The sequence below is a fragment of the Achroia grisella genome, unplaced genomic scaffold (assembly GCF_030625045.1).
Source record: "Achroia grisella isolate CSIRO2021 unplaced genomic scaffold, CSIRO_AGI_Agris_v1 utg149, whole genome shotgun sequence".
NCBI lineage: Eukaryota > Metazoa > Arthropoda > Insecta > Lepidoptera > Pyralidae > Achroia > Achroia grisella.
The window spans coordinates 2173434-2189673 of NW_026712644.1; the positions used below are offsets into that span (position 1 = coordinate 2173434).

The following is a 16240-nucleotide window of genomic DNA, read 5'->3' on the forward strand; positions in this document are numbered from 1 at the left end:
ATTTTTATGGTGCGTGAAAGCACACTAAGCTGTGACTACTGAGTGTAGCAATTCGTCAAGAGATGGCGCTGTACGAAGTTAATTTTAACAGATTAATAAAATCTCGTCTCTTTCAGTAGTTTCACTGTCTTATCTTACCTTACAAGCTAAGTATATTGCAATCTCCAACATTTCGAACCGTAATTTCTATTTAAAATCTCTTCTAATTCAATGATAACTTCACAAGTCGAAGTGTGATAGATATATAAATATCAAACAGCGCCATCTAGTCAAACTAAGCTGAGTTTGTGTTATCTGGACTTCTGATTGATATACGAGAATATAAATATATTTTTTTATAAATACCTACACAGTACACATTGAAAATCCAGACAATGATAACAATTGATACAACAATCATACTCATGAATACAAAATGTACCGTACTAGGAATCGAACCCGCGAACGTCCAAAGCAAAGCGATCTACTGAACCGCTGGATCACCGAGGCCCTCACATGGTGATATAGAAGTTCTGATAGATTAATTTCATAAAAAAAATTCGAAAACAACTCAATGATCATTGACTATAAACCTTGAACTTTGTTCATACGATAAAAAAAACCATAAAAACATACTACGTAACTTTATGGGCCATTATCTGGTTTGAATTGAGTCTGTTTTTCATAATGAAAGTACCTATCAGCGGCGGCCTTACCCATTGCGATGCTTCGGGGATTGCGAGGCCCTCAAGCTAGGGAGGTCCGTAACCGTAAACGAAACTATCGGATATTCTATGTAAAAAAAGACATTCGTAACCGTAACCGAATCCGAAATAAAAGTTTCGGATAATATCGGAGGCTAATTGAGACACGTTACGTAACTATTTTACGTAGTTATTTGTGTTATATAATAAACATTCCTATATCCGAAACCTATCCGTATCCGAAATTTCATATCTATTACATCCCTGCTGTAAAATAATTGATGCGAACGATTATGCAACGTTTTCCATTCTATTCTTTTTTATCTGTATATTTTAGTGTTGGTAATTTTGTTAATTTTCTATTAAATGCCTAAATTGGTAAGTGTTTTCAACTTGCCACTAAGCAAATAGACACTAGTTTTCTAAAATTTACTTTGGTAGTTACGTGAGGACCCGGTAGATTGCCTTGTTCGCCACTTCTACCTATAGTGTAACTACATCATGAGCGAACTATTCCCAGGGCCATCTCTACCCGAGGGTTCAAGGAGTGCAGCCGCACCCGGTAGCGAGTTTCTAGGGGACGCCGAGTTCTATAAATGATGTTTTATTAAAAAAATAATAAAAGTGTATAATAATTAAAAATCATATATACTAAAATGTTGATATTTGTTTGTTTTGTTTACGGAAATAATTTTTAGAAATTAAATGTAAGATCAAAATGTAGTGCACATTTTTTACAACAGTAGAGGCGCGGGTTGATCACCCGCACCCCGGCACCGAATATGCTTAAGATTTATACTTAACAACTGACCATACCAGCTAACTATAGTACACACAAATTTACTAAATAAATTTACAAATAAGTTTTTTAAGTTACCAGCTTAACTTAAAAAAACTTATTTTACGATTAAAGTTCGAAATTCTCCAGTAAATGAAACTAACAACAAATCAAATCAATTTGAGAGACTGTCTCCTGCCACATCGGGCTAAAATATTCTCTGAATAACGGCTATATTGTGTTTACGATGCAATGCCAATAAGATTTTACGAATAACTAACTACCCATCCCGGCTTCGTACGGGTGTACATGTATTATACACATAAACCTTCCTCTTGAATCATTCTATCTGTTGCTGAAAACTGCATTAAAATCCGTTGCGTAGTTTAAAAGATATAAGCGTACAGACAGCGGCGACTTCATTTTATACTATGTAATGCTGGTAATAAATTATCAATGTATAATCATTAAAACGGATGTTTTTAAGTAAAAATCATTATATTGTACTTTAATTTATTGTTTATTTTAAACTAATCGAAGCGAATCATAAATTAACGTCACGTTATCTATAAATAAGTAACGAATACGACAGAAAACAAATAAAATGAAACAAGTTGCGAATCGTTAGGGCGGCGTGCTCGTTTCATATTATTATTCATTAACACTTACAAACGAAAAATAATACATAATAGATAACAAACGAATGTTACAATAAATATTAAAAAAAAATATTAAAAGATCTGATAATATCTAGTTCGCTACTAAATTAATAGTGAAATAATTTACAATGATCAAATTGCTCAATCAGCGCCAAAAAGATACGGCACTCACGGCCGCCATTAAAAGTTTTTGAATATCGAACGTATTTATTTTAATTTGCACACAGCTTGCAGTCGAGCAAAAGTCGCACGACCATACAGCCTGTATGTGTAATAAGATCTCTCAGCACTGACTCTTAAAAATGGAATTATGCTTTAATTGGTAACCTCCTGCATTGGCAGTTGCGCGCCGGAAGCGCCGTATTTCTTTATCTAATTACAATCCAGCGATGATCGTGGCCGGGTCTTCTACTCCCTCTTTGATCTTTCTAAGGAACAGGACAGCTTCACGACCGTCGATCAGCCTGTGGTCGTAAGTCAAAGCGATGTACATCATTGGTCGGATCACCACCTGACCATTAATTGCGATGGGGCGTTCGAATATCCCGTGCATACCCAAAATGGCCGATTGTGGCGGGTTGATAATAGGGGTGCCCATCAAAGAACCAAAAACTCCACCGTTGCTTATCGTAAAGGTACCTCCATCCATCTCCTCTATGGTCAACTTCCCGCCTTTCGCTTTCTCCGCCAACCCGGCGACCGTCAATTCAATATCAGCATACGTCATATTCTGGACGTTCCTAATGACTGGTACCACTAAACCTTTAGGTGTTGCGACCGCTACGGAAATATCTACGTAATCGCGGTATATGATCTCATTCTCTTCTATAACAGCGTTCACTACTGGCTGGTCGAGTAAAGCGTTTGCTGCTGCCTTCACGAACGGCGACATGAGACCTAGTTTCACGCTGTGTTTCTTGGTAAAGGAGTCGAGGTACTTCTTCCTGAATGCCATGATGTGGGACATGTCGATTTCGTTGAACGTTGTCAGCATGGCGTTCGTGTTCTGCGCGTCCTTCAGACGCTGAGCGATGCGTTGTCGCATCCGGTTCATTTTGACGCGCTGCTCCGTTCGCGTGCCCGCAATCTCTTTGCTGTAATCCGACGGTGGAACTTTCACTGTGGCCGTTTCAATGGACTGCGCGTGTCGGATCGCTGCCACGGGGATGGATGAAGCTGGTGCAGAGGGAGGAGGAGTTGAGGGTTTCGGTGGTGGTGGCGGCGGTGGGGCGGCTGCCTGGGGTGGTGGCGATGGGGGTGCCGAGGAAGGCTGAGGCGGGGGCGGCGGAGGGGGCTCCGCGGCGGCTTTAGGAGGCTCGGGAGCAGCCGGCGCCTCTTTCTTCGGCGCTTCACCAGTTATATCTATCCTGAACAACTTCTGCCCAGCTTTGACGGTATCACCGTCTTTCACGTACAACTCCTTGATGACACCGTTCCCTGGCGACATGACTGGGATAGCTGTCTTGTCAGTTTCAATTTCGAGGACCACCTCATCAGCCGCTACAGCGTCGCCGACCTTCTTGTCCAGCTTCACGTCTCCTTCAGAGACAGAGTCGGGGAAGCTTGGGGTCTTGACATCCTGTTCTTCGAAGAGCGGATTGGTGAAGTGTATGGAGGCTATTTGGTTGTGGGCAGTTAGGACCCTGGGCTTGTTGAGTTTGGCTTGAAGGGTTCCAAGGACTTTGGGCACCTCAGTGGAACGGTACCGGAGAGCCTGCCCCTGCCTCCGGTATAACGTCTGTAAATGCTTCGAGCAGCGTCGTAACATCGTAACTATTTAGTGGAGACTGGATTACCCTGGAAAGAAAAGTTTTGAGTATTAATAATCAAAGTATATCTCAAAAGATAATCCAGAAGACTGTCTAGGTACTGGATTCACGCGGGTCCTCATAATAACGTTTTATATATATATATTATACTATAACACTAGTATATATATACATTATATCAAATCACTTCAATCCTTGACTGAGTGGCATTTTAACATACTGTATCATAATATATATAACTAGCCCTTATTACTGTAAAGTTTCATTAAAATTTGTTCAGTAGTTTTTGCGTGAAAGAGTAACAAACATCCATTCACTCATCCATCCATACTCACTAACTTTCGCGTTTATAATATTAATCAGAGAATGATATAGTATGACATAATACCATTCAGTCATAGTCCAAAACAAAACGTGATATTAAAACAGTGGATGTGTTAATGGAATGTAATTAGGTTAGAGCTAGTTTGTAAGTAATTTGTGAATAATTTTATAGCATATGACATAGCATTGTAATAGTTAAAGTGAATCCACAGAAGACTAGTCACAATTTTCTACCCTAAAACACCTTTCATCCCTTATTTCACCCCTTCTCACCATTCATACAGTAAGTATGTCACATGTCTCTCCAGTTCTTGTCATACCTGGTCAAATATGTGGAATCTTCCCTAGTTAGTGGGAAGGGGGTAGTTAGTAATGTTTTTGTGGTGGGGTGTCTCAAGAAGGGGTTTCTTAAGGGTCAGCAACAAGCAACATGGTCGTGGGTTTAACATGTATGACGAAGTGTGACAAGGATGGGAGTGTTTCCCCTAATTTATGGCTGGCGGGAAGGGGTGAAATAGGGGATGAAAGGTGTTTCAGGGTAGAAAATTGTGGCTAATCTTCTGTGGACTCACTTTAACGATTAAATACCACTGGTGTTTCAGGCATACACAGGTTACGGAAACCATTTATCAACAGATGAGCCATGTTTGTTTGCCATTTACATAGTAAAAAAATATGTGGACTAATAACCCCATTCCTAGCAACTGTTCCCCTGGAAACCATCATGTGAATAATTCATGTATGATGAATCCCTTCTAGTTTTATTTTGAAAATATGATTTTAACGGCTTATGAAAGAATCTATCTTAAAATTTTTCATGTACAATAAAAAGTAACAGACATAAAGACATTATTAGTACTGATAAATATCTGTTTCAATGATAATAAGTTATATGATAATGTAATAAATACCTAACACTTGTCTAAAGAATCTTTATGTAATGCAGATTGCATTAAATATTCAAGTGGAGATAAAATTAATGTATTAATTGACCTTTCACATTGTTTTCTCAATTAAAAATACATTAAAGTGTCATATAAAAGGGGGTAAACACTAAAATAAGTTGTTTTCTGTCTCACTCACACTTCAGTATGGTACACATAAGTAAAGCTAGTATGACCATTCATATTGTTTTGTTAATTAAAACTATATCAGATGTCTAATAAAAAGCAAACACTAAATTTGACATAGTGAGTGTGGTAACCAGAGACAATATTATTTCATTTTATGTTTCATTTCTAGCTGTGCACGCTACTTCATATGTGTGGAATTTATCTTTCTTTTAAAATAAAATATATTTTCAAATATAAAGGTAGCCTAAGTTATTCCTTATTACATCAGCTACCTACAATAAAAGTCGCGTCAAAATCTATCCAGCCATTTCAGAGATTAGCCAGAACAAACAGACAGACAAAAATCTTTAAAAATGTTATTTTGGTGTATGTACCATACTTATATTCATATGCATGTAGTAAAAAATGGTTATTTCAATATTACAAACAGACTCCAATTTTATTTATATGTATAGATTATATAAAAAAAAATAAGTAGCCTTCTTTCTCACTCACACTTCACTATATAATACATCCGTAAAGCATTATTTGCCAATCACTATTGCATATTACAATATTCTATACAGAAGTACACTTCTCTATAGAATATTATATACATATTAATATTAATAACAAAATCATACAAATAACAATTAGTTCCACTAACTAGTGTTTAATGGATTAGTCACAATTTGTGTTATGGGTACGAGATAACTAATACTAAAACATAGTTTTTTTTTTCATAAATACATACATATTATACATAGAAAACACCCAGACCGATACCAACAATCATACTCATGAATACAAATGTTTGTGCTGTGCAAGGAATTGAACCCGCAATCATTGTACTTAAGTGTGCTAAACTCTGAAACACTGAGATTGGGGAAAGAGTAATATTTAATATAACTAGACTACTGTAGTAATCTGACACTAATTCCACTATCAATAATAATATGTGTAGTCACCAAAAAAAAAAAGCTAATTATAAATATCCAAATTTTCAAAAAGAAGTAATAGTTACTATTTTTTTTAAACAAATTCACTTTTATCCACTATAAATTTTTTTTGGTGAATAAATAAATAAATCTTCCATGAAAATTCAATTTATGCTAGTCAATTTACAGCCTAATTGGCAATAATTTTTTTGTGAAGGTATTGAGATAATAAATGCTATTAAATGTTAGTCAGATTATTAAGTAACAAAAAAAACATGCAGGTAAAAACTACATACTCTTGACAGTCCGTAGTAAAAAAAAATATTCTTCTTTAAAAATCACAAAAATTCATTAAAATATTTGAAGAAATTTGTATAAATATACAGACTATAAATATAGCAATTACTACAATCCACTAAATTATTTTTTCAAATCATGGCATAAAAGAATAAATACTATCTCAAAAAAAAAAACTAAGTTTCATTCAACAGCCACCTTACAACACAAACATAACAATTATTTTTAAAATAGATATAATAAAGCAAAATTAAAGGTGAAAGTTGGCTTCATGTGGTTGGATTTAGTCTCTGATTATCATAGATTAAAAGGGGGGGTGAGTTAATAATATAACAGTATCTTGAGTGTTCTTATCAGTTTATTTGATTGCAGATACATATTGCAGATTCTTGTCTTGTTACTATAATTAAGATATGATAAATATTTTCCTTGCTTTCTATTTAAAAAAAACTCAATAAACAGAAACTATATGATATAAAAATTATTGAGCTATGCATATACATAAAAATAATATGATGTAACTCAATGTAAGCTAAATCAATAAATTAAATTTTAGAATATAAAATTCTTAATTTAAAAAGAAATATTGGCTGACATTCACTTTAGAATATTGCAAAATCTTTGAACACGTTTGAAATTGGAACAATTGTCAAATCTATCAAGACTGACAGCTTTTTGGTTAGAGTGAAAGTTAAATAAAAAAATGCAACTTAATTTGCTGTTTAACCAAAGCATATGAATAATTATTGCAATATTAAATGAAAAATATTATTTTTAAGCTTCATAAACGGCAGGAAAGGGCCGGCTTACGCCTACACGAGAGAATTTTTCAAGGTTATTACGATTTCTCATTACATATATAGAATTTATGTTAATAACAATAAAATGATAATCCTTACCTTCTGCAGTAGGTAAACAAACGGTTATCAGTGATTAATTCTAATTCACATACAAAATGTTACATAAGTGTGGACCTCATGACAGTTTCGATCGCGACCAATGTTAGTAAAACCTCTTTTCTGAAGCGTTACTCAATGCATAGTTGCAGTTTGGCGTGCGTATAATAAAGAGAACGGATACTTCACTTTAATTTGACGCTGCTTTACAAATTTTTTACAGATGCTGTGGCCCAAAGACCTACATTTATTTCGATTTGGCTGTTCTTCGCCCGAGTATCAATGGCAACTGTCAGAATTGAAGACTGCGTTTTATTCACTTGATCTGTTAATTAAATAAAAAATCTTGACTATTATTTTATTATAGTTTTTAATATAAGTAAAGCTTTTTACACATGTAATTATGAATAAAATATTGAATTTGATAAATGAAATTTCACTTTTATAATACCATACATATCTTATTTTGCGTTTAGTTATGGCAATAAATATATAGATGTCAATATTGTAGACGACGGTTTAAGAACGAGAACCACAGGTAATAAAGTCATGTGTTTCTACTTTCACAGATTCATTATTTTTCTATTCAATGTTTTCTATTACGAATCCATTTGTGCTCACATTGTCTTTTAATTAATAATTATAATTGCATATAGTTACTGACACACAGCCAGTCTAAGAACAATAAAGTTTATGTTATAATTGCAGTTCCCTTATACCTTCACAACTATTACTGCATATAGGGCAGTCAGAGGTATCATCAAGTTTCGTGGCATAGTGAATCCAACACTCCACATAGCTAGTATGCCTACATTTAGAGCAAATTTGAGTTTACCGCAGCTTCTCGCTTTATGTTTAAATGTCAATGTTCCCTTCAGTGGAGAGTCAGTTACAAATATAAATTCATAAACAGTTTTGACTAGACCACATTCGAACACAGGATTAAGGTGTAAAGGGATTGTTAGTAATAATGAAATAATTGTGGACTATGGGTCATATTGCTAGTAATCTTCTACTATAGTTGCAATGTATAATATCAGATTGTCTGCACGCGGGTCTCCCTACAAACCATCATAATTTCCTGGCGATTTTGTCACTATGACCTACTCATATAGTCATCTTTTCATGCTCCACTGGTGCCCACTACCGTAATTTTTTAAACTACTGCCATATCTTCATTAGATTGAGTTCAGATAGTGGGAGCGAGTGTCCCATAGCATGATATGTCTATATGTGTTAATTTCGATGGACCAGTAAAACCATAAATATTTTAAAAGTTTATTTGACGGTCGGCTGTTTTTATCCAACACAAGAACACATTCGGCTCCGTGAATATAAAAAACAAAATATATTACTACAATATAAATAATACAATAATTTGTGCACAGTTTCATGTTCAAGATTATTTGGTAATTATAATATTTGGAATCAAATATATACTATCGAATGAATTTACTGTCCATTGAATGTTTAATGATTTTTGTAATTTATATATGTACTAGCGACCCACCGATGGATTACAAATCTTTCAAATTCTCAGCTTGTACTTGTACTATAACATGCATGTATTATATACATATAAATTCTTCTTTAACCACTCTATTGCTGAAATTGTATTAAAATTCATTGCGCAGTTTAAAAGATTTAAGCGAACAAATAGTGGCGGCGACATGTTTTATACTATGTAAATACAATGTATTAAACATCCTGGTACAAAATTTCGTTGAACACGAAAATTTTTCTAAAGATGTACGGATAAACTTACTTCATAGAAAAACGTATTAAAATTTCTGGTAGAAAACCTCAAAATTGAGAATTTCGTAAAATTCGAGAAAAAATCATAATTGAGTCTCAAAAAATTTTTTATATTTAAAATTTCTGGTAGATTAAAATAGAAAATTTCATAAATTCAAGAAAAGGTAAGAAATTTACAAAACTCTCAATTTTATCGAAGAATTTTCCAACTGAATTTTTTTAATTGGAATTCAGACGTGGATCTCTTGAATTTTTGGGAAAAAATAGCAGTAAAAAACATGTCTAGAAAAAAGAAATACAAATATAACGTTCAACAAATAGTAAATTCTATTCGTTACAGACGGGCAAGTATTACGCAATTATATATTACTATATCATATAAAAAACAAAGACTTACTCGTAAAGGATATTCTAAGCCAACAGCCAGTGTTTTTTTTATTTAGGGGTTTGGGTTCTTGCTGTTTACATCATTGTGCTCGCAGTAACGTCAGCCAGTATAATAAAAATTAACAAAAAAAAAGCTGTCAAAGAGCAAATTGGAAATCTATTATTATAAAACTGGAGTATTTGTTTGTTTGTTGTCAGATTTTCCGTGGGTCTAATATGAAGAGATTTTCATAGAAACAGCGCGATCACGTAATCAATTTTGAATGAAAAATTCACAATTTATTTTTTTATGTCCACTTTGTTTCTTGATCATTGTAGTTTAGTTAGTGATTATCGCAACTAACTTTAGTTTAGTGTAACCTTTACAAGTAACTCCATATCTATCGCACATCTAGTTACAACACTGGATTAAATAAAAAATGACAAACATTGTGTAAGCGACGCGTTCTGTGCCTTAAAAAACAAAATAATTAAAATGATGTTTGTCTATGTTATTGTCTCTGCGTGCGGTGTCGTAGTCGTTTTCAAAAAAACTTATAACCGGCGCAACAGACGCCACGCAGTCTGCACCTAGATGCGATCGACACCGCACGTCATATCTCTAATTAACATTATAAAATTTATGTGTCGAAAATAAATCCAATTGTCTTAAAAGTCTTCGTTTGCCATCACCGTGACCTACCATATTTTATACCATACATTTGGTCATTCGGCCGGATTTATGTACCGCACACCACCAGCGCACAAAATGGTAGGCACCCGAAGTACTGCACGCAATAAGGACTGCATGCAGACGGAGCAGCATCCTGGTTCTGAACAGTATCAAGATACGCCACGGCCGAGTAATATGAAGCCTACAGAAGAGAAGACGGTGACCGTTATGAGCACAAATTCAAAAGCGGGTACTTGTAAAGAAGAATGCCAACCGTCGACGCCCGTTACAACGAAGCGTGCAAAGTCCACGAAGTCTTCGTATTCATCTGTACTGGCACGTAAAAAGCAGTTAGAACTCGATGCTGCACAGAAGAAAGCTAAAATTCAAATGGAATTAATTGACAAACAATTGGAAGCAGACCTAGCTGATTTAGAAGCAGAATACAGTCCAGACCTAGAGGATAATCGCACCAACATTAATAGTAATGTGGAGAGGTGGGTCGAGCACAGCCAGCAAGAATTGGAAAACACACAGTTTGCCCACGATCATGGTTTTCAACAGGGTGACACGTGTCCGCCAGCAATAGATTCTGGCACTAATGGTACTACAGTTCAGATGCTAGCAAGCGCTCTAAAGAACATGGCCGCCGCCTCTGCGAATAGCAACTCGAATGCTAAACTATTGTCTCGATTGAGCACGCCGAAGGATTTGCCATACTACTCAGGGGACCCCATGGAATGGCTGCAATTTAAACAGGCCTATGAAGAATCGACTGAAGTCTGCAACTTCAATCCGAAGGAAAATTTATGGCGTTTACGGAAATGTCTACGTGGAGCCGCAAAGGAAGCGGTATCAGCTTTACTCATCAGCGCCGTAACTCCTGATAAATTAATGGCGACACTGGAACTAAGGTTCGGTAATCCAGATATAATTATATCACGCTTGATACAAGAATTAAAAAAGTTACATCCAGTGTCACAAGAATATCAAAAGGACATAGTGTACTTTGCTGTGAAAGTGCAGAATTTCGTGGAAGCAACACGAGCCGTCGGCCGCCAGGAATATTTACAAGGTATAGATGCATTTACATTATTATTATCTAAGATGCCAACTGTTCTTGTATCTAAGTGGTCAGATTATAGTTACACACTGTTACTAGAAAGAAAGAAATCTAGATTAGAATTATTATCCGAATTTCTAACTCAAGAAGCAGTAAAGATTTCCACAACATCTAACTTATGCTTAATAAATGCACGCAGCGATAAATATAAAAATTATGATAATAATATAAGTAGCAGATCACATTCTGTTTTAGTACTGAATGATAAGTGTCAATACTGTCGTGTTTCAAGACACGATTTAACAAAATGTACGCAGTTTAAAAAAGCGCTAAGAAAAGATAGATGGCGATACATTAAGCGTAACAATCTTTGTTACAAGTGTTTACTGTCAAGTCATGAGCGCGAAACATGTCCGGCGCCCGCCTGCGATAAAGATGGCTGCGGCGGAGCGCACCACCGGCTTCTGCACTACCCCGTACCCACCGGGTGCAGGACTAGCAACGTCACCGCCGAACAAGTGAACGAATGTCCACCCGTGAGTGAAACTGTGACCCATATTAACGTAAATAATCAACAAGTGTTATTAAAAGTAGTGCCGGTAAAAATTCGTGGACCATACGGTGTTATTAATACCACCGCCTTACTTGATGACGGTTCAACTGTGTCGCTCATAGCTACCGATCTCGCTAACCGCGCGGGACTGAGCGGCCCCAGCGACACATTACGTATGTGTGGTGCATGGAATAATTCTGTAAATTTATGTAACACTACTGTTGTAACCTTTGATATTTTCTCTGTAAATTCATATGATAATAATGATGTGTATACTGTAAAAGCTCGTACCATAAATAATTTAGATTTGCCTATACAAGATTTATCTACTGTTAATTACAACTTGTATAAAAATTTGCGTAAAATTAAAAATGAATTGTGTATAAAAAAATTGAAACCTGAAATACTATTAGGGCAGGATAATTATCATTTGTTAATTCCTTTGCAAACTAGTTTAGGTAATAAGAATGAACCCGTCGCTACACGCACTCCCTTAGGTTGGTGTATACATGGTTGTTTAGGTATACCGGAACATAAACAATCGTCCCACTCGACCCTCCTTATCTCTGAGTTACACAGCTTACCAGTCGACGAGAGCGAGCGCATGTTACGAGACATCCATGACGAGGTGCGACGGTCATTCACCATCGAGTCCATGGGAGTGTCAGGTAAGCCACGGGAGAATGCTGATGATATCCGTGCCCTGACAGTGATGGAGCAAACTGCTACACTCATCAACGGCAGGTGGGAGGTTGGGCTACCATGGAAAGATGAAAGCTGCAGGATGCCAAATAGCTTCCCTAACGCTGTACGCAGATTAAAAGGTATAGAAAAGAAAATTATGTTAAATACGGAATATGGTAACAGGTATGTCGAACGTGTTAATCATTTATTACAAAATGATTATGCCAGAGAGTTGGAAGATTGCAGTGTCTCGCCACGGACATGGTACTTACCACATTTTGGGGTAGACAACCCAAATAAAAAAAAACTACGTCTGGTCTTCGATGCCGCAGCTAGCACAAATGGTTTGTCATTAAATGACTATCTACTGAAGGGGCCGGACCTACTTACATCTCTGTTCGGCATTATGGTAAGATTTAGGGAGAACAGAGTAGCGGTGACCGGCGATATAAAAGATATGTTTTTAAGGATAAAGGTAAGAGAAGAAGACCAGAACGCACTCAGATTTCTGTGGAGAAGCAGTCCTGCAGAACATGAAAAAACGTACGTGATGACGTCATTAATATTTGGCGCGAAATGTTCACCGTTCATAGCTCAATTTATTAAGAATAAAAACGCACTAAGGTATGAGTCATCGATGCCAAACGCCGTAGCAGCGATATGTAATCAACATTATATGGATGACTACATAGACAGTTTGCCAGACGAGGCCGCCGCCATAACAATGGTACGTAATATTAGTAAAATTCACAAATCAGGTGGTTTTCATATTTGTAATTGGACTAGCAACAGTCCAGCCGTATTGGATAGTATTCCAAAGGAGTCCTTAGGTACTACGGCCGTAAAGTTCAAAATAGATCAAGAATGCGAAGGTGAACGTACGCTCGGATTGATATGGTACCCGCGCGAAGACGAGTTGGGGTTCGATGTGTCTCTCAAGCGCATACCACATGACATAATTAATGGTAAGAATAGACCAACAAAAAGAGTTATGCTCAGAGTCATAATGTCAATATTCGATGTATTTGGATTCTTATCGCCATTTTCTATACAAGGTAAAATAATGTTGCAAGATACCTGGCGCGCTGGAATCAGCTGGGACGACTTAGTAACAGATGACATACATAAAAAATGGTGTCAGTGGGTCAATGTACTAACGAGTGAAATAAAAAATATCCGTCTGCCGAGGTGGTATCAAGCAGCGACGAGTGGGAGCGAGTCAGCGATAAAACGTAGCACATCAGTTCAGGTAAACATAACCTCTCTCACCTCTCTTACATCTACAAGCGTAACCGAACGGGCTATCGGCTACGAAACTGGCGTAGCTAATAGCTGCGCTACGACATCCCGCTGCAATGACGTAGTGACAGGCGCTACGAAACAGGTTTTGGCTGGAAGTGAATATAGTAATTTAGAGTTACACTTGTGTTGCGATGCGTCGACTAAAGCAATGTGCGCAGTCGCATACTGGCGATGGTACGTAAATAAAGATATATGTATGTCATTCATAGCTAGCAAGTGCCGTGTCGCGCCCGTGAGTCATACTACCGTGCCGCGTTTGGAATTGCAAGCTGCTTTATTGGCTGCGAGGTTGGCAGATACAATAATCAGAGAACACAAAATAAATCCAGTAAGGCGTTATTTTTGGTGCGACTCTAGTACCGTGCTACACTGGATATGTAATAATACACGTAGCTATAAAACGTACATAGCAAACCGGCTGGGTGAAATAGACGAGCTAAGCCGCCCTGAGGAGTGGCGGTATGTACCTACAAAATTAAATGTTGCTGATCTCGCTACGAGAGAAAATTACGACGATTCTCTTTTTAAAAATGAATGGTTTAGAGGTCCGTCATTCTTATACAGCGATGAGTCATCGTGGCCGGTGAATATAATCGATAAGATAAATGAAATGAGTTTAGAACGAGTAATGATAATACAACATGAAGATTGTAACTTACCTGTACCTGACCCAGGAAGATTTTCATGCTGGTTACGACTGGTGAGGGCTACGGCATGTATTCTAAAATTTATATACAAGTGTAGAAAGCAGATTGAGACTGTTTGCACAGTCATGAAGAGGGCTGAGCGATTGCTGCTAAAATATACACAAGAACAGTCATTCGGTGATGAAATAGCTGCAATTAAAAATGGTAACTGTTTGTCAAAAGGTAGTAAGTTACTTACGTTATCTCCATTTCTGGATGAGTACGGGATTCTCCGTGTCGGCGGCCGCATAGATGCTGCACCGGATGTTGAACCTGAAATGAAGAGACCTATCATCTTGGACGGGCGTAGTCAGGTATCTCAATTAATTGTTAGATACAACCATGTGAAGACAGCCCACGGGAACCAGGAAACCGTTGTAAACAACCTGAAACAGAAATATTGGATTATTAGAATACGTCCAACCGTAAAACATGTAGCATATAAATGTATGTTTTGTAGAATAAAAAGAGCAAAACCACAGGTACCGAGAATGGGAGAGCTGCCTGAAGCACGACTGGCTCATCATCAGCGTCCTTTCACACACTGTGGTCTGGATTTGTTTGGACCCATGGAGGTCACTGTGGGGAGACATAGAGAGAAAAGGTATGGAGTTTTATTTACTTGTTTGACCGTCCGTGGAATCCACTTAGAACTGGTATCATCACTTACCTCTGACTCCCTCATTATGGCTCTTCGTCGAATGGCAGCAAGACGGGGTTGGCCTCGTATGCTGTACTCTGATAATGGTACAAACTTGAGAGGCGCTGATGCTGAGCTGAAGAAGTCTATAAATGAGGTAGATTTGATAGGCTAACAAATGATGCAGCTAATAATGGAGTGGAATGGACCTTCATCCCGCCTGCCAGTCCCCACTGGGGTGGGGCATGGGAGCGACTTATTAGGAGTGTCAAGACTTCACTTAGGGTAATTTTAAAAGAACGTGCACCACGTGAAGAAGTACTCAATACGCTCCTGACGGAAGTTGAGAATATTGTCAACAGTCGACCCTTGTCACATGTATCGGTAGAAGTAGGTAGTAGTGAGTCTCTAACTCCTAATCATTTTATGTTGGGTTCGTCATCAAATTTGCCAACTGTTGGTGTATTTAATGACTCTGATTTGTACCTACGTAAACAGTGGCGTAAGGCGCAGAGGCTCGCTGACATGTTTTGGAAGCGGTGGGTCAGAGAAGTGCTTCCTGACCTAATACCTAGGCGTAAATGGCAGTACGACCAGACACCGATACAGGTAGGTGATTTTGTACTTATTGTCGATCCTGATGCACCTCGTAATCTCTGGCTGAAAGCTGTGGTTCAGCAGGTGTTTCCAGGAAGGGATGGTCGAGTTAGGGTCGTAGAATTGAAAACTAAGACTGGCATTTTGAAACGGCCGGTGACGCGTGTCGTTCGTATTTCGATGGATAATGAGTGCTGAGCCAGGCTCAACACTGGGGTGGGGTGTGTAAGCGACGCGTTCTGTGCCTTAAAAAACAAAATAATTAAAATGATGTTTGTCTATGTTATTGTCTCTGCGTGCGGTGTCGTAGTCGTTTTCAAAAAACTTATAACCGGCGCAACAGACGCCACGCAGTCTGCACCTAGATGCGATCGACACCGCACGTCATATCTCTAATTAACATTATAAAATTTATGTGTCGAAAATAAATCCAATTGTCTTAAAAGTCTTCGTTTGCCATCACCGTGACCTACCATATTTTATACCATACACATTGAAAAAGCCACTCTAAAGTTTCAATTTTAA

General features: G+C 37.4%; 3 protein-coding genes across 4 annotated transcripts; 2 read left to right on the plus strand and 1 right to left on the minus strand.

Annotated features, from left to right (window-relative positions):
• Positions 1-2187: 2187 nt before the first annotated feature.
• LOC131855735 (dihydrolipoyllysine-residue succinyltransferase component of 2-oxoglutarate dehydrogenase complex, mitochondrial-like) lies at positions 2188-7695 on the minus strand. 2 transcript variants are annotated; one of them, XM_059207036.1, is made up of 2 exons: positions 7586-7695; positions 2188-3917 (listed from the first exon to the last, which is right to left on the minus strand). In XM_059207036.1, exon 2 carries the CDS (start codon positions 3886-3888, stop codon positions 2497-2499), a length of 1392 nt encoding a protein of 463 aa, XP_059063019.1. In that variant the 5' UTR covers positions 3889-3917; positions 7586-7695; the 3' UTR covers positions 2188-2496. The 2 variants fall into 2 exon arrangements, with proteins under 2 accessions (XP_059063019.1, XP_059063020.1); XM_059207037.1 differs by lacking the exon at positions 7586-7695 and adding an exon at positions 7400-7578.
• A 2543-nt stretch (positions 7696-10238) lies between these two features.
• LOC131840813 (uncharacterized) lies at positions 10239-12731 on the plus strand (the record flags this gene model as incomplete). Its single annotated transcript, XM_059189009.1, has 1 exon — positions 10239-12731. A coding segment is annotated over exon 1 (2472 nt), but the record flags the coding sequence as incomplete, so codon positions are not given.
• Positions 12732-12749: 18 nt separating this feature from the next.
• Positions 12750-15913, plus strand: LOC131840814 (uncharacterized). The gene is made up of 2 exons (XM_059189010.1): positions 12750-15275; positions 15617-15913. Exons 1-2 carry the CDS (start codon positions 12897-12899, stop codon positions 15911-15913), a joined length of 2676 nt encoding a protein of 891 aa, XP_059044993.1. The 5' UTR covers positions 12750-12896.
• The last annotated feature ends 327 nt before the right edge of the window (positions 15914-16240 follow it).

Bases quoted from the DNA above. Each gene is read 5' to 3' on its own strand.
- LOC131855735 (XM_059207036.1), bottom strand. From the start codon at position 3,888: ATGTTACGACGCTGCTCGAAGCATTTACAGACGTTATACCGGAGGCAG.
- LOC131840814 (XM_059189010.1), top strand. From the start codon at position 12,897: ATGGTAAGATTTAGGGAGAACAGAGTAGCGGTGACCGGCGATATAAAA. The intron at 15,276-15,616 runs GTAGATTTGATA...CTACGTAAACAG, and splicing joins TGAAGAAGTCTATAAATGAG to TGGCGTAAGGCGCAGAGGCT.